The sequence below is a fragment of the Emys orbicularis genome, chromosome 13, assembly GCF_028017835.1.
Source record: "Emys orbicularis isolate rEmyOrb1 chromosome 13, rEmyOrb1.hap1, whole genome shotgun sequence".
Taxonomy (NCBI): domain Eukaryota; kingdom Metazoa; phylum Chordata; order Testudines; family Emydidae; genus Emys; species Emys orbicularis.
The window spans coordinates 35295136-35316195 of record NC_088695.1 but is presented as its reverse complement, the minus strand read 5'-3'; the positions used below and the strand labels follow the sequence as shown (position 1 = coordinate 35316195).

The window sequence follows — 21060 nt, the reverse complement described above, 5'->3', positions numbered from 1 at the left end:
ATGGTTGACCTTGGAACTCATCCTCTCCAACCTGCCAGAGACTGGCAAGAATAGGCCAAGTTCAGGCATGGAGGTAAGCAGGTATACCAGCTATAACAGAAGTTGCAGCTGCTTATCACAGGGCTGAGAAGGGCCCATGTCAATAGCTTCCTGCCATGCACTGCATTTCTGCACTACCCTTGTGGCTGCTTATGGAGTGGTTCTGAAGTCTTATCTCAGCGTTTTCTTCCATCCATGGGGAGGATAATATAATAATGCTTCCCTTTTTTATAGCACCTTTCAACAGTGGTTCTCAAAGCCCTTTCTAAAGCCGGGTATTAGTATCCCCATTTCACAGACTGGGAAAAAGAGGCTTGGAATGGTTAAGTGATTCATCCAGTGTCAAACAGCAAGTCAGTGGAAGAACTAGGAACAGAATCCAATTCTCCCAACTCATAATTCCCTGCTCTAACTGCTAGACATCATTGCCTCCTGAGTACTGCCGCTGCCTTCACTGCTGAAGCCCAGGATGGGGGAAAAGTTATGCAGATACACAGGGGAAAGACAAAAGTTTAGGATCAGCCTAATTGATTAATCTCCTGAATGAGTACCACAGACAGGGCGTGTGACATACATCTTTGCTATGGGCAACTGGGAGAATGGGGAATGCCCACCTTTGCATAATGAACCCTCTGCCAAAGACACATTCATTCTAATAGGGAATTAAGTCATCTTCTTTGATACACAAATGGAACCAGGGGCCCACTCCTGCAGCCCACACTCAGGCAAAACTCCCGTTGAAGCTGATGGGAGCTTTGTTCGAGTAACACAGTCAGAATTTGGCCCATGAGAGAAAACTATATTAGCCGATAAAGACTTAAGCAAGTGTCCTAGAGCCCTTACCGCACATATTAAGCAGAAGTACAGAGATTAATATCTTATTTTTCCCTCTCACTACATTATGGATAGCTTCTCTGTTGTGAAGGTTGAATCTAGCTTTTTGCTTATATAGCCATTTCCAATCCTAATCACCTCTAGCTTCGCCAAAACTAAAGCAATCCACATGAAACGGCACAAATATTGTCTCACGCCACATTAGAGATTTTATGCAAAGTCAGACACAGAAAAGACAGAGTGTTTCAGAAATAAGAGTTAAAAACATAAGAAGTGAACACTTGTCCCCATTGAAATCAATAGCAAAATACCCATAGACTTAAACAGGGTCAAGATTTCATCCAAGGTGTTTACACTTCTTGAAGAATTTGCTAATCTTTTTTTTTAATAGCTCATAATATTTCAAAAATCACCATATAATAATAATTCCTAGCTCCTATCTATCTATCTATCTATCTATATCTAGCACTTTTCATCAGTAGATCTCAAAAGTATTTTACAAAGGAGGTAAGGATCATTATGCCCATTTTACAGAATGGGAAGCTGCAGCACAGACCTGGGAAGTGACTTGCCCAATGTCATCCAGCAGGCTTCTGGTAGAGTTGGGAACAGAACCCAGATCTCCTGAAGCTGTTGGCCTTCAGAGGACTGGAGCCTTTGACTATTTTCAGAAGGCGAGTGGGTGCATTGCATCAGGCCTCCATGTTGGGAGATGTACCTGTAATTTTAACTGTGAATTTCCTGGCCTTTGGACTGCTTTTTTAATTACAGCATTTAATTAAGGTTTTTTCCATGAATATATTTCTATGTATTTACAGCCTTAACTCCATCTTAGCCAAATTCATCCCTACTGCAAGTGGGTTACATCAGTGGTGAATTTGACCCAATTATTTTCTCTTTACATAAATACAGTACACTAGGTCTCTCTCTCTTTTTTTTTTTTATAATGCAAGCTCTAGGAGGTAGGTGATAAACTAATATCAGAGAAAATTAACTCATAGCAAAGTATATAAGACTGAGACAGGTAGGAGATGAAGCTACTGCAGTGCATAGATGTGACAGTAATTCATTCCAGCTATTGTATATCTCCAGGGCATACTTGAGAAGGTGGCTTGAGAAATGTGCTCTTGAAAGCTCTCTTTTCCTTTCCACCTTTTTTTAGAAGGGATTCGCCACCATCCTTTATATTAAGGATACATTTATAAATGGTTAATACATAATTAACAGATGTTTTAATATATAGTTAATGAAAGGTTACAGATTGTCAGAATCCAATAGGTTGTTTATAACCAGGGCTTACAACTATCTAGAACAGCTTCTACTGATGTGCTTATAACCATCTTCTATAACACATACTGTTTACATCTGTTACAACTTAGCACATCTATTAATCATTTAAAACCCTTTATAAACTACACTGGGGTACATTAATAACTAAAAAGGAACTGCACTAACTGGAGTCTTTTAGGAGTTTGGGATTTTAATGCTACTAAAGTTCCCAGGAAAGTAGGGATGTGATTATAACAGAAAAGGAAACCTGCAGTGATGCCTTAATTAACTAAATTAATAGTTCCCGGATAAGAAACTATCTATTAAAAGTGAATTTTAATAAATACCGCTATTGCTATTTCAGGATCTCCAGCCAGTGAATGGTGCTGGAGTCTCTCACTAGCAGCTATTTCATCCCACTGGCTGGGATATTTTATAGTACTGGGAAGCAGATTGAGGGCCCAGAGCTGCTTCAGTGGAAGTCAATTGGAATTTAGCCTAAGTAAAGGGTTCAGGACTGGCCTCATAATGCCCACAGGAATATTTTGCTTTCCCAAATGCAACAGACCAACATTCAAAGTATCTGCAGAAGATGATGCTCATGATGCATATATAAATGGTTTACATGATCATAAAGGTCATTCGTTTCCCTTTACATGTACCGTCACTTTGTTCAGGGGATTGGCAATGGGATTTGGGACATTTCATCTCTGTGTCGCCAGTTCAAATCCATCCCATATTGAAAGCTGCTACCATCTGGATGGTTATTTGGTGGACTATGTGAAAATGAACTTAAAGTGGTCCCAGACCAGTTTTAGTGGACAGGTAACATGACAACGGGGGCTGGGCTAGTTAGCAGTCTCACCGAAGAAGCCAAGAACTGAATGAACCTCTCACAGAAGCTAGAGACGGAAAAGTTCTACAGCATTCGTTCATCTACTCCATCTCCTGGCTAATGCGAGATTGTTCTGCACAGTATATTTTTTAGTCCTTTATCCAAACCACTTTTAAATAATTCAGCTGATGGGGTTATGACATTGCACCCTATATGATTTTATGAAAATATGCTAATGAGAGTGAATATAATGTAACTGGAATATGCTTCATGCAAAAGGTCTCTTGTAAGGTATCATTACAAAGCTTATAATCTACTGAGTGTGTTCATCCTATTTGTATGAATGTATCATTCTTGTATCTGAAACTAGAAATATTAAATATAACTCTGAGGGCCTATTGTAATTATGCAAAGTGTGGGCCATTAATGGTGGTTTGGAATCTTGATGGCTCCCATCAACCAGGACAATTGACTGTGGATGGCTCTGTTTGCAGGCAGGCCTTCCTGTGAGTCAGGCTGGGAGAAATGAAGGCTTGGGGTCTTACAGTGACATGTGATCATGTCACCTGAACTGGAATCCATCTTTAACCTGGTGTTTTTCCATTGAGAAGGAGGGCTGGGAACCCAGAGGGACAAAGGATTCCCACGTTATGCAAAAAATATATAAGTGGGTGGAACAGAATAAGGGGGCGGCCATCATGAGAAATCCCCTAGCTACCACCTGAGCTAGAACAAGGGCTGTACCGGGGAAAGGATTGTGCCCAGACTAGGAAGGTGTCCAGTCTGTGAAAGAAACTTACTGAAGCATCTCTGAGGGTGAGATTTTATCTGTATTCAGTTTTCTTACTGTATTAGGCATAGACTTGCGGGTTTTATTTTATTTTGTTTGGTAATTCACTTTGTTCTGTCTATTACTACTTGGAACCATTTAAATCCTACTTTCTGTATTTAATAAAATCACTTTTTACTCATTATTTAACCCAGAATATGTATTAATACCTGGGGGTGGCGGGGGGCAAAAAGCTGTGCATATCTCTCTATCAGTGTTATAAAGGATGAACAATTTAGGAGTTTACCCTGTAAAAGCTTTATACAGGGTAAAACGGATTTATTTGGGGTTTGGACCCCACTGGGAGTTGGGCATCTGAGTGTTAAAGACAGGAACACTTCTTAAGCTGCTTTCAGTTAAATCTGCAGCTTTGGGGCACGTGGTTCAGACCCTGGGCCTGTGTTGGAGCAGCCTAGCGCGTCTGGCTCAACAAGACAGGCTGCTGGAGTTCCAGCAGGGGCAGAAGTTGTCTTGGCACATCAGTTGGCAGCCCCAGGGGGTTTCTGTGATCCAACCCATCACAGGGGTCTTCCACCATTTCCCTTGGGAGACTATTCCACAAAAGAATAGATCTCGCCATTAAGAAGTTTCCCTGATATTCAACTTTCATTCTCCTTAATTTCATCCCATTCCTCCAAGTTATAGCCCTACTTACCACCCCTAACAATTCTTACTAAAATGCGGTTACATCCTTGTGCATCGGCGTCATGTCCCATTGTCATCCTGCAGCCAATCCAGGACTTCTTTTAATCTTTCCTCAACCAACCCATCCCTCCCACACCCGTAGTCATTCTTGCTGGTTTTCCTTGAATTCCTGTCTCCCTCTTTCTGGTGTGGAGGTGTGTTGGACTCAGTTGAGCATTCTAGGTGTGATCTCATTGGTGCTGGTCTATCACCTCCCTGCTTTGGGACATGAGGTGTCTTTATGCACAGCATCCGTATGGCTTGGGGGGGCGCTTTCACTCTTAGATATGGTCCCTCCAGAATAAGGTTGAGGCACGCTGGTGGTTCAGTGTACTGCTGCTGTGTAGAGCATTGTATTTGTACAGCCCATGCTGTACCTGCTGTTTTTAAAGCATTGTCTAGGAGGCGTTCGCCCAGAAAGCAGATTTTGAAGGTGTCGGGGGGGCTAACACGTATTAAACGACCATCCCGCATTTACAGTGTGGAATAAGGCACAGAGCAGAGTAACTGTGGGATCATATGGTCGGAGCGGTCACTAAGATTATATCCCCTTGGTTAGGAATGGAGGGCTGGCAGGGATAGGCCATCATAAAATGCCCGTTTTTTAAAGATAATAATAATAGCTAGCTCTTATCTATTGCTTTTCCTCAGTAGATCTCAAAGCACTTTACAAAGCAGGTTAGTATAATTACTCCCATTTTACAGATGGGAAAACTGAGGCACAGAGCGGTGACGTGACTTACCCACAGTCACCCAATGGCAGAGCCAGAAACAGAACCCAGGTCTCCTGAGTCCCAGTCCAGGGCTTTATCCGCTAAGAGGCGACTTCTGTTTGTTAACCCCTGGGTTACAAACAGCACAGGGCTAGAGTGGGTTGGCAGGGCTATTCCAGAGAGAAGACTATATAAGCCACGGTGCTGGTAAACAATTACAAGAGAGACTCCTGGGTCTTCTCTGCAAGTTACCTCCGCTTTAACACTGAAACACAATCTTTCTTCAACGGCCCAATCTGCATATGGGCATCTACGCTTTCAAGGAAAAAAGCTGGTTTGAGGTTATAAGCAAACAGCGATGGGAACTGGTGGTTGATCTTATTCTGGAAGGGGTCAAAGTGGCCTTTTTTGAAGCGGGCAACCTTGAGCTGTTGGAGACACGTCATCTTGGTGTCCCTGACCCCGTAGAAGGTCAGTGCCTTTTCTGAATACTCCAGGTACACCCCGATCGTGTGAAAGAAGGGCTGCTGGATAACGGATTCGAAGCCACCAAACCAGGCCACGTAGTTCTGTCCATTCCACTGCAGGCAGCAAGATTTCTCGTTCCTCCCCAGGCGGCCTCTGTCGTAGGACTCCCGCGGGTTGAAGTCCTCGGCGATGACGCCGATGCTCACCCAGCCGTCGATGATTTCCACCTCCCAGTAGTAGTTGCCTCGGTTCATCAGGTTCTCGCCCAGCACCTGCTCGCAGTTGATGAACCTGGTTGGGCTCTCGGGGTAGCCGATGGGGTTCAATACTCGTTTGGCCCCTTTGGTTCCAAACAGCTGGAGGAACTTGTCCGCGGTATCGCTGTCCAAATCGATGATGAAGGCAACTGTGCAGGAGGGAACAAGCAAACACAAAAGAAAGAATCAGAATCGAATTTAGCACAGAGCATCCCTTTCCCCTTTAGCCCCAAGTGGTGAGTTTCAGTGGCTAACGTTAACAGGTCTGTTTCTGTACTATCGCTCTCCAATATCTGGGCAGAGGCCTTTCCCATCCCTGGCCCAATGGCTATGAACACCCACTCAGCTATTGATTGAAATCAGCAAAGCTAAAGAGATGCGCCTTGGGGTATGTCTACACTACAAGCAAAGGTATGACTGTAGCATGCGGGAGGGGGATACCCGCACTAGCTTTACTCTAGCTAGCACAGGTAACCGTAGTAGCGTAGATGTGATGGCCCAGGCTTCAACACAGGCTAGCTACTAAAGCAGGAGCCTGCTGGGGAGCCTGGTTGCTACCCATGCCGCCGTACGAGCTGGAGTAAAGCTAGTGCGGGTATGCATGCACATGCTACAATCACACCTTCACTTGCAGCGGAGGCATGCCCTTAGTACTGTGTCCTACTGGCTGCTGGATGGATCTGGCCTTTGTCTGATCATCAGGAGAATTCCAGAGCAGAGAGCCCTGCCCCCGAGAACTTCCTGCCACCCCCACCCCTCTAGGAATTCAACCCTGCATACAGAAAGCAAAAGCATTCCTGCTGATTGCAGCTAACATAGTGTCTGATCTGATGGTGCGTGTTAGGGTGATTAGCCACAGACTAAGGCAGCAGATTATTAGCGGGGCCAGAAACAACATGAAAGACTGGCTCTTTCTGTCTAGCAGAGAGGTTAAGAGGCGTATTCTGAATTTACCCCGCAGCAGATTTATCCATTAAGAGTTTCTTAATGCTGCAGAGAATTGCACAGACTCAGCCCTACCCCCAAATAAATTGACCACATGCCCTTGCACTGAGAAGCTGAGCAGGTACCCACCATGGATACTGACTTTGAAAGAAGCAACAGATTTTTATGGCTGGTATTGTTCTCTAGGGCAGCAGGGGGCTGGAGGGACATGGAGGCAATGGGCCTCCTACCACTGAATACTGTAGTATAATTGGCCCCGGAAGGATACTATCTAATCCCAAGGAATTTCTGTCTGGTCAGAAGGAGGGTTATGGCCTGGGGCCTTGTTGATGGGTATTTACAAAACAGGAGTTCAGTTGGGATAGAGTACTGGCCACCCTCCCACGCACAGGAATAAGGCACAGTGTAGATCCACGAAGCCCAGGGGATCCAGCTTGCAAGTCAGATGCAGAGGAGTCAGGGGGAACAGAAGGTCCTTGAATTTCCAGCTGAATGAGGCGTTCATGGATTGGATCCATATCTGCACAGGCCCAACTTCCGTTGGGGAGTGTGACCAGCAGCAGCTCCTCCAAGAAGACTGAGGAGTACCTGTGGCACTTTAGAGACTAACAAATTTATTTGGGCATAAGCTTTCGTGGGCTAAAACCCACGAAAGTTTATGCCCAAATAAATTTGTTAGTCTCTAAGGTGCCACAAATACTCCTCATTCTTTTTGCTGATACAGACTAACACGGCTACCACTCTGAAAGCTGTCTCCAAGAAGACTGTTGACAGGCACTAGAAAATCGCCCTTGGATTTGTGAGTAAACGCATGTCTGCGTGAACAGGCGAGGAGCAGAAAATAAAGCTGGGGGAAGAAAGCAGAGACCCATGGGTAGTGTACAGGTGAGAGATGGCTCACTGGGAGGGATGCAAGCTCAATCTCTCTCCCCGCTCTGCGAGCTTGTGCTCCAGCAGCGCATGGTGGAGCACAGTCTGTCAGATCGAGTCTCTTTCGGTTCTACAGCTGGTCTTTGTGTGGCAGCTTGCCAAGCCCCGCACAGTGCTTTGAATATCAATCACAGTGTCTGAATCAGGCAACTTTTCATTGTAACCTCTTCAGTTAGCCTGGCTCTTCCTTGGGCTCTTTTGAGTCAGAATTTTGTCCGGCTTTAACAACTTCAGCAACCGAATTAGCCACCTGCCTGAAGCCATCAAACTGGTTCAAAACAGAGCGTGGAATTAGTGTTATTTTGATTACAAGTTATTTGACTCCAGAGGTTCCGAGCTAATTAAACAGAGGATCAAATTCATCTGTGACTGAATTAAGTGGAAAGCGCTTTACGTGCAATAGCGTCTTGGCTAGGTCTCCCAGGACTGGTTTGGCAGAGCTACACATAGGCTGAGTTTTTAAGACTTTAGCTGGAAGGCAAATGGACTCCCTTTATTAGCTGTATGGTATTTATCCCAACAACATGCACCGGACCCTGCCAGGGAGCAGACATACAAATGCAGCTGCCAGTACAGAAAGTTTACATGTCATCAGTGTTTTGAGCAGAAAGGGGAAATGCAGCAACTGGCCTTAGCAACAGAAGCCAAAACAAAGGTCAGGGTCTTACATTTCAGGAAATAGTCTCGTGTCTCCAAGCAGGCTGGATTGTTTGATTTGTCCGAAGGTTGGGGCTCAGTGACTGCTGCAAGGAGAGGAATAAAAGGCATCACCATCGAGCTACATAAACAGCAAAGGCAACAAAGCCCCCGTGAATGGATGCTGTGTGAATCTCAGAGGGAGGTGCAAAGCCCTGGGCCTCACACCTCAGGGTACATCGTGCTGCTCCTGCATTTAAAACTATAAAACCAAGAGCAAAAAAGGAACGTCCCTGGGACTCTACAACATTCATGCAGGGTCCTACGACAGATGGTCCTGCTGCTGCACTGCCAGCCAGCCAACAGGGGGCACTAACAACCCAACCCCGTGTTCCTAGGCTGAGGCCAGTACACAGTAGACACAATACAAGGCAGATCCCTGTTGGACTGGGCTTAATGGCAGGCAGTGGCCACATGTGTTCCGCAGGAGGAGACGGGCGTGGCTGGGAAGGGAATAATTTTGATGGGTCTCCAGGAGAATTACAAACAACGGGGAGTTGAACAAGTCATTAAAAGCTAAAATGGAGCTGCCCGAGTCTGTCTGAAACTCAACCAGCAGCTTCAGCTTCCCCCTCCCCCGGCAGGACAGAGAGTCCGGGAATGAAGTGGTAGGTCTGTGTTCAGAGGAGACAAGTCTCCCTTTCATGGGAAGCCTCTTGGGGGGAGTTCCCCAAACCGCCCGGCCACACCTAGCTCCAAGCCTGTTTGTTGCCTTCTGACTTTCTAGTCGTTGTGGAAACTTCATAAACCCCCCCCGAGCGAGACGTGAGCCCAGACGGCAGAGGCTGACTGAGATGCTGATTATGCAATTGCACAGTTTCCAAGGCTGTCGGGACGGGGAGGGAGCGCTTCACGGCTCTGCCCTGGGGGTGCTGGCTTCTCACATTCATTTGCTAGTTATAAAAGTTAAACAGGGACTCTCAAGAGCCTCAGTGCTCCTTGTGCACACTGGGGAGCAATATAAACCTCGGCCCACACACCAGGGGCTAGCCCACGGTGGCTAAATACACACCTTCTTGCATCCCATGGAAACCAGACTCTTCATACCCCTTCCCCAGCAATTGGTCCCACTGGTTCTTGCATGCAGTCACCAGCAGCTCCTTCACGGCACACACAGCCTGGCTGGACTTGGTGAAGCTCAGTTCCTTCTGGAAGCTTGGACACAGGGAACTCTTTTCCTCAGCTGCTATTTTTAAGGCCTGGAACTCCTGAGCCAAGGATACAGGGATCAAGAGCCTGCAAGAATCTTGGGCTGCGTCTTGTTCCACCACCACACCCTTTCCCAGAACACTAGTGCAGTGATTGTTCCCAGGACCCAGCATGAAGACAGACATGCAACAGGGAGGGAACGACTTCTCTGGCCATGTGTTCCTTAGTCAGTTTCAAATCTGACTCAAGAATATCACATACAACAGTATCTCCTCCCACCAAGGACCATTGCCCCAGCTCCACAGCTGAGGTGCTTGAGGATCGCTCGCTCTGCAGAGATTGCCTCCATGCCAGGGGCTGCTTTGTGCATGCCCACAATAGCTGCCCATTATTTTTCCCCCCTTTAACTTTCCAGTGAGTGGCAAGAGGCGAGTTAGTTCACATACAACCCAAAAACCCAGTATCAAACTCACTGTAGTGACCTTTAATTACGGGCCTGAGCCGAGGGCGTCATTTGCATTCTTTTTTTCCCCCAACAACTCCCCCTCTTCACCTCCTATTTCCATTCACCTGCTACCTGATTAACGTGCCCTTAGGAGGCACAAGTCTACAGGCTTTGTCCCCACACTGCTGCATTGCAGATCTGAACCTGCTATTATGCATGTGTAACACCAACAGACCCTGATTGTCAGCAGGCACAATCGAACCTGGGACCTCTGGAGCTCAGTGCATGAGCCTCTACTGCATGAGCTAAAAGCCACGTGGCTGTTAGCTAAGGCTGTAGAGCAGACTCATTAATCTCTAAGTGGTCTCGATGCCACTACATGGGACAGAGCACCACACCCAGGAGGTGCGTGGGTTACACATGCGCTGTCACATACCAATAGGGATTGCTGGCATATTCTAACCTTTGCCAGCTCCTGGGCCCTTGTTCTTCACAGAGTCATGCCCTCAGTTATAACGAAGGTTCAGTGTTAACAATAATGTGGTAAGTATCTAGCTATGTACTTGGTGCAGGTCAACATGCACTCCCAGCATCTCGCTGCTCCCAGGACCCAGGTGCTCCCAGCTCCCGTTGCTGACAGTGAACCTCTGCTCCATCTGCTCCCTGTGTCCGTCTGTCTTCCATTTGCAACATGAATATGGGCAAGTTGCTCACTAGCAGCCTGACCCAAAGCCCACTGAAGGCAATGGAAAAACACCTGTTGCTTTCAGTGGGCTTTGGGTCAGATCCTGGTTGAATAATGGATTAGCCAAGAGCTGCACTGCAGTTTGGAGGGAGAGGGGCTTGGAAGTGTCATGTTCCAGCCAGGGCCGGCTCCAGCGTTTTTGCCGCCTCAAGCGGCGGGGGGGGGAAAAAAAAAAAAAGCTGCGATCGGCAGCACTTCGGCGGCAGCTCTACCGCCGCCGCTTCATTCTTCGGCGGCAAGTCCTTCTCTCCGAGAGGGACTGAGGGACCCGCCGCCGAATTGCCACCGAAGAGCCGTACGTGCGACCCCTTTCTGTTGGCTGCCCCAAGCACCTGCTTGCTGCGTTGGTGCCTGGAGCCGGCCCTGGTTCCAGCTCCCCAGGTCCACAGGAAGCGCTAGCAGAGATCAGTACCTCCGGTCATTTGTGATTTTTAACCCTGCCCCAGCGCTTGCTCCGCTCCTGGCACCAGTCTCTGCGCACCTGTAGGAAGTAAATGGTATCCGTGCTCGGAACCCTCTCCAGGTTCTGCCTGCACTGAGCCAGCTTGGCACGCTTCTCCTCCTTCTGCCGGAGATCTGCTTCAGCCTCAAGCAGCATGGATCGCTCGCCATCCTCGATGAAGCCAGTCACCTCTTTCTGGAAGGTCACCAGAGCTCTGGATGCTTCATCAAACAGCCTGCTGACTTTTTCCTTCTCCTTCAGGGCGGCGCTCTACACACACAAAGATGGGCATCTGCATTATTAGTAATTAACTTTCCCCTTTCTATAGCTCAGTTCATGGAAGGATCTCAGAGCTCTTTACAAACAGCAGCAGTTCATTAAGATCTTGGCTGTACTGGGGTTTCGGCACTAATGTAGCTGCACCGGAGCAAACCACCACTTGCACTAGGGCACCGTGCTTCCATGAAGGGTCTGCATGGTGCAGCTGAAGTGGTGCCAAAAAATGCATCCAAGCAGTGTAGACAAGACCTATGCCACACCCCACCCCTCTGAGGTCGGCGGGTGTTACTGCCCCCATTTTATACAGGGAGAAACGGAGGCACAGAGAGGTGACGTGAACCAAGGTCAGACAGGGAGGCAGTAGCAGAGGCAGGTGTAGAACCCAACAGACCCCACTGTGCCCCTTTGCATTTCCATGGAGCACGGCTGCACTTGTCCAACTTGTTTCACTTTGATCACCTCTCTCCACAGGAAATGGCAGTTCAGCACCTTCCCTCAGGCTGCGCTTTGCTGTCCCATGCAGAGATGCAGTTAATGCCAAATCCACGGTCTGAAACGTGAGCAGGCAGGACACCTCCCCAAATGGGAGCAGAAAGCTAGGTGAACCGTAGAGGCGAATGGGTGACAGACACGCAACCCTGGAGTATAATCAGCCTGCTGAAAGCTTAGGGATGTGGCTGCCATGGGGACTGACAGGGCTAAAGGAAATACCTCCCCGGCTGAGTTCCTCCAGGGGAGCAACCTAAGTCCCAGGGGCAGTATTCCCTATCCTGACAACATTCCAGATTGGGGGCCATGTATCGGGTCAGGCGGCCGCCATGCTTTCCCAAAGCACCTGAGCACTCCCGAACTCGGAAGAGCTGCCTCTAGTAGAAGTCTCTCCGAAGTTGCTCTCGGTTCTAGGGGGGCTCGCCGGGGCATTTGTTAGAGGACGCAGTTCAGGGGGAAGGTGGAAGGGAGCAGGAAATGCTCCAAGCTCAGCTCAAGCCCTGGGCAAGGTGAGGACAAGGTCATCTTACTTTGATGAGCTCCACGGTCTTTCTGGTCTGCGCGACGGTGACTCCCAGCTCGTCCAGCTGGTTCTCCACACAGCTCAGGATTTTGGGTCGCTGGGCCTTGAAAACAAAAAGGATGAAAACAGCCCTGCTGAAAGGTGCGTTAGCTGCCATACCCGGGCTGCATTCAGAACCTGAGCCTTCCAAATGGGTGCGTCTTATACACATCACCTGCAGGGAGCCACAGCACTCGCTCCATAGCTAATGTTACAAACCCTTTTTCATGATAACCCTTATTTTTCACATCCACCCCTCTAAATTCTGTAAATAAAAACCAACTGAGCTGAAAATCGGGAGGATGCCTCTGAGGCCAAGGCAGAACTTTTCTACCAAATTTCAGGCAAATCAAACAGGGGATTCCAGAATTATGGGCCCCCAAAATCAAGCAGGCGGTCAGTTTGCAAATGCTTAGTCCTTCCTTAGTCCTCAAATTGCAGCGGAGACACAGACATCAATGGACTCTGCCTTCCCTTGAGGTTCGAGCGGCCAGGGAGACACGAGAGAGATTTGGGGTTCTTTTCTAGACTGACAAAATCCCAGAACTGTGGGGCTAGAAGGGACTTTGAGAGGTCAGCATTGTGCACTGAGGTAGGACCAGCCATGACAGGTGTTTGTCCAACCTGAGTCCAAATGAGCCGCTCGCTGCGAGCAGGATTCAAACTTGTGCCAACCCTATTGGCTTTCATGTCCAACACTGCAAGCTTCCAAGATCACACAGCTCGCCCAACTGGATGGGGCATTTCACGGACCCAATGGACACCCGTTACGCCAGTCACACCTTCATGCCCCCTATTACCCACCGCTCAGAACAGTGTGTGCATCTTCAGCACCTTGCAGGGTGGGTAACTCACCACGCAGGGTGTTCCACTCTACTTCTGTGCTCATTGGCTTAATAGCTCCGGCAACATGGGGCATGGAGGGGAGGGCCACACCTATTGGCGGAGGCAGGGATGGGACATCATGCTCATTGGCATTGAGGGGGCGGGACCTTGACGCCACATTTCCTGGGTGTCTGAGGTTTGAGTTCTGGGAAGAAGGCTCTCCCCTTCGTGAAGGTTGCGAGGGGCACAGTACGTGGCTGCAGCCACAGATGCACATGAGCAACGTTCATGGTGTTTGGATAGACATTGGCCTGGGAGAGGCGCACTGAGAGCAAGGCACACTGTGCTGTCGCCCGATGAAGGGAAAAAGCCAGCCACACGCCAAACCATACCAACAGCATGGCACACGCCAGTGGCTGAGAGCATAAGGAGACCAGAGCATGGGAGAGATCTTACCCTGGAAGCTGCAGAACCCCATGGGAGGGAGCGGGGAGGGTCAACGAAATTGACATTGACACGGTTCAGGCTGTTTACGGCAACTTCAGATCCCAATGCAGCTGCCCGATACCTCTTCCCCCAGAAGCTGACCCCACCCTCCTCCATTGCCAGATACCATCTTGGACTAACCTTCCTGATGCCTGGGGGGTGGTGAAGCATGACCCTTAGCATTACCAGGCCCCCTTTCCCATCCCTCAAGCCAATCCACTGTGAGTAGTTACATTAATATTAATGAGCCAACACTGTCCAGTAGATTGTGCCTCCAATATGATCTGCCTTAAACATGCTAGATCCGGTGGGCAGTGTACTGTTTGCCTAAGGCTGGCAGCTCCTTGGAGATCCTGCCTTCCTGTGTGTTCTCCACAGTGCAGATCACACCGATGGCACTCAATAATAAAGGCAAGAGGATTTCGCTGCAGCAGGAGGGTGGCCTCAAGAACCAGATGAAATAGCATGTGTTAATTCCACCCCGGTACTCCCCACTATAAATCAGGGCTGTGATCACCTAGGTTTGCCTCTACCAGCTACGCCCACTCAGAGCTTCCTAGCACCAGCGGGAATCAGACTCCGATCCATCTGCTGCAATAGCACAGACCCCCTGCCACTTGAGCTGAAGGAGACTCCCCATTGTTAGCGGTATAAGAGCCATAACACAGACACTTCAGCAACTCTGATTCTAACCAGTAGAAAACAGTGGCCATTAGCCAGGTCATGGCAACGCCTCCTCTCTGGCTTTGGGAACTTCTCCCAACTACGGCAGATGAGCCAGAATGGAACTGACAGCTCAAGGAAACCTTGTGGGTGAGAATTTGGTAGATGAGTCAGGCCCATCTGGGAACGGGAGTGATGGAAAAATCCCTGCCGACAGAACACAAAAGACGAATGGAGCAAGGAATGGAATCTGGGAATGGAGCCAAAAGAAATAAAGGACCTGATTTAAGATACTGTGGGAAAGAGACACAAGTGGACAAATTGCTCCCAGGTTTAATTCGAGTGAAGGCCATGGAGTGAGGCCAGGGATGGATTTGGCCCAGTACGTCCCAAAGGAACCTGCATATGCCCAGACTTTTGTTTCTGCCTCCTCCCCAAACCCACACATAATCAGTTACATTACCAGATCTCTTGCATGTGTGTAATCTGGCAGCCCAGACGGAACCCTTTGTAGCAGTCGGGTTAAACTGTTATTTTTACTTAAAAACATCTTGTCAGTGGATTTTCCAATGCGGCTTTTCCCCCGCCTGGCTGCAGCTCCAGGGAATTGCAGAGAACAGAGCACCATTTTCAAGTTAACAAGCACAGAGTGTTCTGGGATCTTGACACCTTTTTTCCCTTCCTTCTCCCTCCACTGGCAAAATCCTACCTTGACTGTTAAGCACTATACTATGAAACTGACTATGCCATAGCACTGTGATTTAACAGGGTTGGAGACTTTGGTCCTACATGTGTGCAAGGGGCCAAACTGTGTTCCCAGCTTGGAAAACAGACAACCCCCTCCCCAACCCAAGCTTTAGCCCATCGCTCAATTTATATTTCAGTCCTGGGCTCCCTGCATACAGATCTACCAATGCCCTTTAATCCTGCCCTGCAGCATCACTGATATTTCAGTCCTGGGATGCCTCTCCAAAAAAGCTCTGTGATGTCCTTCATTCCTGACCCCGCCCCTCAATGCTGGTATCAATTAAACGGATCTGCTGATGCCCCTCAATCCTGACCCACAGCCTCTCTGCTATTCAAACCTGCAGCTCTACGGATGCCCCCGATGCACAGCATCCTGCTATCCCAGCCCTGCGCTCCCTCCCAGTTCTGCTGATGCTCCTCAATCCAGACCCACAGCCCCCTGCAATCCCACCCCTGCGCTTCCCCCCAGCTCTGCCAATGCTCCTCAATCCTGACCCAGGCCTAGGCTCCCCCCACCCAGCCCTACCGATGCCCCTCAATCCTGACCCACAGCCCCCTGCTATCCTAGCCCTGATGCCCCTCAATGCAACACTCCCTGCTGTCCTGGCCCTGGGGAGCAAACCCCACAAGGGTCTGGGCACCCAGCGTGGCGAGGGCTGTTCAGAGAGGTAGAAAGATCCTCCCCTAGCTCCTTCCATGCCCCCACCTTACCTCCTTGTGCTCCCGCTCCACCTCCACCGCCACCACCTCGTGGCTCCGGTGCTCCTGGCCCTGGCACAGCTGGCAGATGCAGGCCTGGTCGGTGCGGCAGAAGCTCTCCAGCGGCCGGAGGTGCAGCTTGCATAGGCTGTCCTCGATGCGGCGCAGCGGGGGCACCAGGCGGTGGCCCTGGAAGGCCGGGCTCCGCAGGTGGGGCTGCAGGTGGGGCGGGCAGAAGGAGGCCAGGCACACCAGGCAGGACTGGGCCGCCGCGGCCCGCTCGCCCTCGGGGCAGACATCGCACAGCACTCCCTCCTCCTGCGCCTCCTCCGACGGGCCGGGGGCCTCCTCCTCCGGGGGCGCCGGTGGGGCCATGGGGCTGCGGGCGCCGGGCGGCGGCTGGCGGAGCTGGAGCAGCTCGCACAGCGTGTGGTTCTTGCGGAGCTGGAGGTCGGCCGGGAAGGGCTCCTGGCACAGCGGGCAGCGGGGGGCGCCCTGCCCGCCGCCCGCCCCGGCCCCCGGGCGGTGCCTGTGCGCCCCTAGGCAGCCCAGACAGAAGTTGTGGCCGCAGGGGATGGTGACCGGGTCCTTCAGGGTGTCCAGGCAGATGGGGCAGCCGAAGGGGGAGTCCTGTGGGCTGGGCAGGCTGCCGCCGGCCGAGCCGTTCTCCATGCTGCTCGGGCGAGCTGCTCCCTGCGAGTGCGAGGGACTCGCCAGCCGGGAGCAGGGCGGCCAGCTCCGCCCAACAGGAACTGGTGTCAGAGCGGTAGCCCTGGGGCCGGCTCTGGGGTAGAGTGACCAGACAGCAAGTGTGAAAAATCGGGACAGGGGGTGGGGGGTAATAGGAGCCTATATAAGAAAAAGACCCCAAAATCGGGACTGTCCCTATAAAATCAGGCCATCTGGTCACCCTGCTCCGGGGGGGCGGGGGGTGCAGAATCCCCAAGAGAAACGGACGTGGGGGGCAGGCCCCATGCAGCGGGGATCCCCCAGAGACCGTGACATGGGGGTGCCCCCTGCAATGGAGATTTCCTCAGAGACAGTAACATGGGGGTACCCCCTGAAGCAGGGATCCCCCAACAGAAAGTGACTTGGGGAATAGCAACAGCCCCCTCCATTAGGGATCTTCCAGAGTAAGTTACATGTTGGTACCCCCCCACCCCCCAGCAGGGATCCCCAGGAGAAAGTGACCTGTGGCACAGCCCCCTCCAGCAGGGACCCCCCCACAGTGCACTCACTGACAACATTGGTGGTGGGGGGGGGAATTAAACTAACCTTTTATTTAAGTGTCAGAACAGAGAATTCTTTCCTGGGTGTCTGGCTGGTGAGTCTTGCCCACATGCTCAGGGTTTAGCTGATCGCCCTATTTGGGGTCAGGAAGGAATTTTCCTCCAGGGCAGGTTGGCAGAGGCCCTGGGGGGTTTTTGCCTTCCTCTGCAGCGCGGGGCATGGGGTCACTTGCTGGAGGATTCTCTGCACCTTGAAGTCTTTAAACCATAAGTTGAGGACTTCAGGAGCTCAGACACAGGTCATGGGTTTGTTACAGGAGTGGGTGGGTGAGATTCTGTGGCCTGCGTTGTGCAGGAGATCAGACTAGACGATCATAATGGTCCCTTCTGACCTTAAAGTCTATGAATTTAAAAAAAAAATCAGAGCAAGTTTCCTCCCCACCAAACCCTCTCTCCATCACCAAAGACGAGTGACTCTCCTTCCCCTAGAGAGGAGGGTTTCAGAGCAATCTGGGGCACATTGGCTTTACAGGCCCATTGTCATGGACAGAGGCTGTTTTCCTGTTCCGTGCATGTACAGCTCCTATCACAGTGGGGCTGTGAGCCATGACTGGGCTCCTAGGTGCTGCCTTAATACAAATAATAGCAGCAAGTGTCATGGTGACTCAGAGAGGCCATGCCCCTGCAAAAACACATTGTGAGCAGTCCCTCTGGAGTTAATGGAACTATATGCACCTGGAGGATTTGGCCTGGCCATCAGTGTTAGTAGGATTCGGGGTTGTGTATGGGGTTTTGGACAGATCTGCTCACAACTGCTTGCTCAGAATCCACCATTTTCAGCCCATTAAAACAAAATCTGCATCAACCTACCTACAGCCCCAGGAGCAATGCACCGAGTCTCCCATGGGATTCCTCACATGCCTCCAGTTGCTCATGTGCATAAGAGTTTGCGAGGTTGGATCCCAGCCCAGGGTAGTTACACGGTGCCAGTCTCTGTAATTTCTATGTGCTGGATTCCAGTGACTAGGCCAGCCATAGTTATCAGGCCATTTTTATTTCTCTAGTATCAGGTCAGTTGTATAAATATCTTTTGCTGGACAGTCAGTTTTATGTGTGTTTGCTTTTAAGGTTTGAAAACGCCATGCCCCTGGTTGGCTTCGAAGCAAGCAGAGCAATGAGACACAGGCCTTTTCCTTCTCGTGTTGCCTCAAACCCTTCCTGCTGGGGACATGCTCTGGCCACTAGGTGAGACAGATTCCTTCCCTCCTTCTCTCAGTCAGCCCCCCTGGCCTGCCGTCTCGCATACCCCAGGCCAAAATCACTGCTGGCAGAGGCGGGTGCTGCTCCGTTGAAGCCGCTAGGCCGCCAGTGTTGAATATGGCCGTCTGCTATTCATGTTCTTCAGAGCATGGGAGCCAGGCTGACAGGGGACAGTGCAGCCTCAACAGGGGGCAGGAGGCAAATGGCCAGCCAGTATCAGGAAGGGTGCCCCCTTCCATGGCTGCTCCAGATGCTGCCCAGGTGAAGGGAGTTGGGCAGGGGCTCTGTGGAGAGCCAGAGCTATGGGGCAGTACCCAGGCTAAGGAGCTGGGTGATTTGCTGCCTAACTTTCGTCCTCCTGAACAGGGAAAAATAAAAGCTATATGGAGACCTGGGTTCCCAAAATTCTGCCACTCCTCCACCCCTTGCAGCCCAGCTCTCCCTGCAGGACAGAGCCTCCCTCCAGCCTTCACCCTAGCTGAGCCATTTTCCTCCCACCCGAGTCTTTGAGCTTCCTTCCAAGTCAGGCAGCCGTGCCTCTCCAGCCTGGCAGTTGGCCAGCAGCAACCAGCTCTGCATGGGACAGTCCCTGCTACTCTCCCTTCTGCTCTGCCAAGCCCTGCCCGCCCAACCCTGGGGCCCACCTCTGCGAGGGAGCGATCAGACATTGACATGGAAGCATGACGGTGGATGGAAAGCTGGAGAGGAAAGGGTTTGCAGCAGGGGCTGCTTGAAGTGGGCACGGATGGGGCAGTAGGGGCGTAGTGACCAGGGCCGGCTCCAGGCACCAGCTGAGCAAGCTGATGCTTGGGGCGGCAGATTGTTCGAGGCGGCATTCTGCCCAATCCTAGGGCGGCACGGCCACTTTTTTTTGTTTGTTTGTTCCGCTCTGGCCGCCCTGTAGGGGGTGGCGGCGCGGAGAACCAGAGCGCCCTGCAGGGCAGTCCTCTTCCTTCCCTCCCCGCCGACCGGAGCGGAGCCCTCGCGGCAGGCGGCAGCGCAGCAGGAGGGGCCGCGTGGCAGCACCCCTGCTGTAGCCCTGGCCGCCCCCTTCTCTCTCTCTCCTGCCCGCTCCCTCCCTCCCCTCCACCCCAGCCGGTCCCCCTGCACCCGCGCTCCGGCCACGCTGCAGGTTTTTTCTTTTTTTTGCTTTGTCGTTCTGGCCGCCCCGTTTTTTTTTGCTTGGGGCGGCCAAAAAGCCAGAGCCAGAGCCTCACCCTTTTCCTGCCGACTCCCTTCCTCCCATGCCGATCCAGTGGGATGCCCCAATCTCCACAATTGGATGGGGGGGGGGGAGAAAGGAGCACTAACCCAAGAGGGAAACAGGTGGGGGAAACAGGCTGGTTAGAGAAGGAAGCTGAGGCAAGGAGGGGAATCTGAATTCAGTCTCAGCTTTGTCTGCAAACCCACCTCACTGGCCCAAGCCATGGGGCTGTTCGAGGAGTTGCCCTGAGGCAGAGCAACATCTTCCCCGGGCAGGCAGCAGCCCAGGGGGTAGTGCTAGGGCTCAGAGTGGCACGGTCTGGGACGAGCTCGCGGCCCAGGAGGCATCTTTCCTGAGCAGGACACGTTTGCCAAGCGGGCTGGGTGAGGGGGTGATCAGTGGCCCCAGAGCCACGGGGGATGGGTTTGGGACAGGTGTGTGGGGAATATGGACAGAGGGGGGGTTATAATGGACTGTTTGGGAGCTAGGAGACAGGGCGTAGCTGCCTTGTATTTATGCACAGACATGGCATGGCCCAGGGAGCGGCAAGGCACGTTTCCCCACTCATGGCCTCTGTCCACTGTGAGGTAGGGGGCAGGGGGGAGACAGTGTTCAGGCTTCAGGCCTTCACCATCTCCAGTGAGACTGCCAACACGGGCACCAAGTCACGCCAGCTGCGGTGGTGGTATTTTGGGATGTGATTGTGGATACCTGTCCGCGGGGAACTGGATCAGGGTCAAACTCATTTCAAACAGGGCAGCTGGAGAGGCAAATTACCCGTGGGAGTCCAGCAGCGACAACAGAGTCATTGGGCCAAATCCACTCCTGGTGTAAAGTGGATGTGGGCCAGGGGACCTCCCTGGAGATTTAGTGCATCAATACTTCCATGAGCCTCTCTGTTGAGCATTACCGAGGGCCGTGGTTCCAGACACCCTCTAGTAGCAGGAGAGCAACAAATCTTTATCCTGGAAAAGGTACCGAGACAATGCCCCCTAGTGGTCACTTCAACCACGTGGCTGGGAGGTAAAGCTGTGCAGGCTGGAAGGGAGCTGTGGAGGATGGGGATGAGGGGCAGGCACAGAGCAAAGCTTGGCAGACTGGGCTGAGCGGCAGGCAGGCTCACAGCTAAGGACCGCTGGGCATGGTGAGCCATTGCTTCCACCCGCTCTGTGGCCTGTCAAAGCAGGATAACAGCACCGGCACTACACGACACTCCCCTGCCACCCAGCAAGGCACAGCTTCACCCTTCAGCACAGACTAGTTCGAGTGATGGGGAAGAGCAAAGTCCTGGCCAGTTAAAGGAACAGCCCCATGCGGCCCAGTGCAGGGGCTGCTGG

General features: G+C 51.3%; 1 protein-coding gene across 1 annotated transcript; it reads right to left on the bottom strand.

The window, feature by feature from the left end:
• Nucleotides 1-5451: 5451 nt before the first annotated feature.
• On the bottom strand, nt 5452-16702 carry TRIM47 (tripartite motif containing 47). Its single transcript, XM_065416132.1, has 6 exons — nt 16043-16702; nt 12579-12674; nt 11320-11550; nt 9512-9707; nt 8472-8546; nt 5452-6077 (listed from the first exon to the last, which is right to left on the bottom strand). Exons 1-6 carry the CDS (start codon nt 16700-16702, stop codon nt 5452-5454), a joined length of 1884 nt encoding a protein of 627 aa, XP_065272204.1.
• Nucleotides 16703-21060: the final 4358 nt, after the last annotated feature.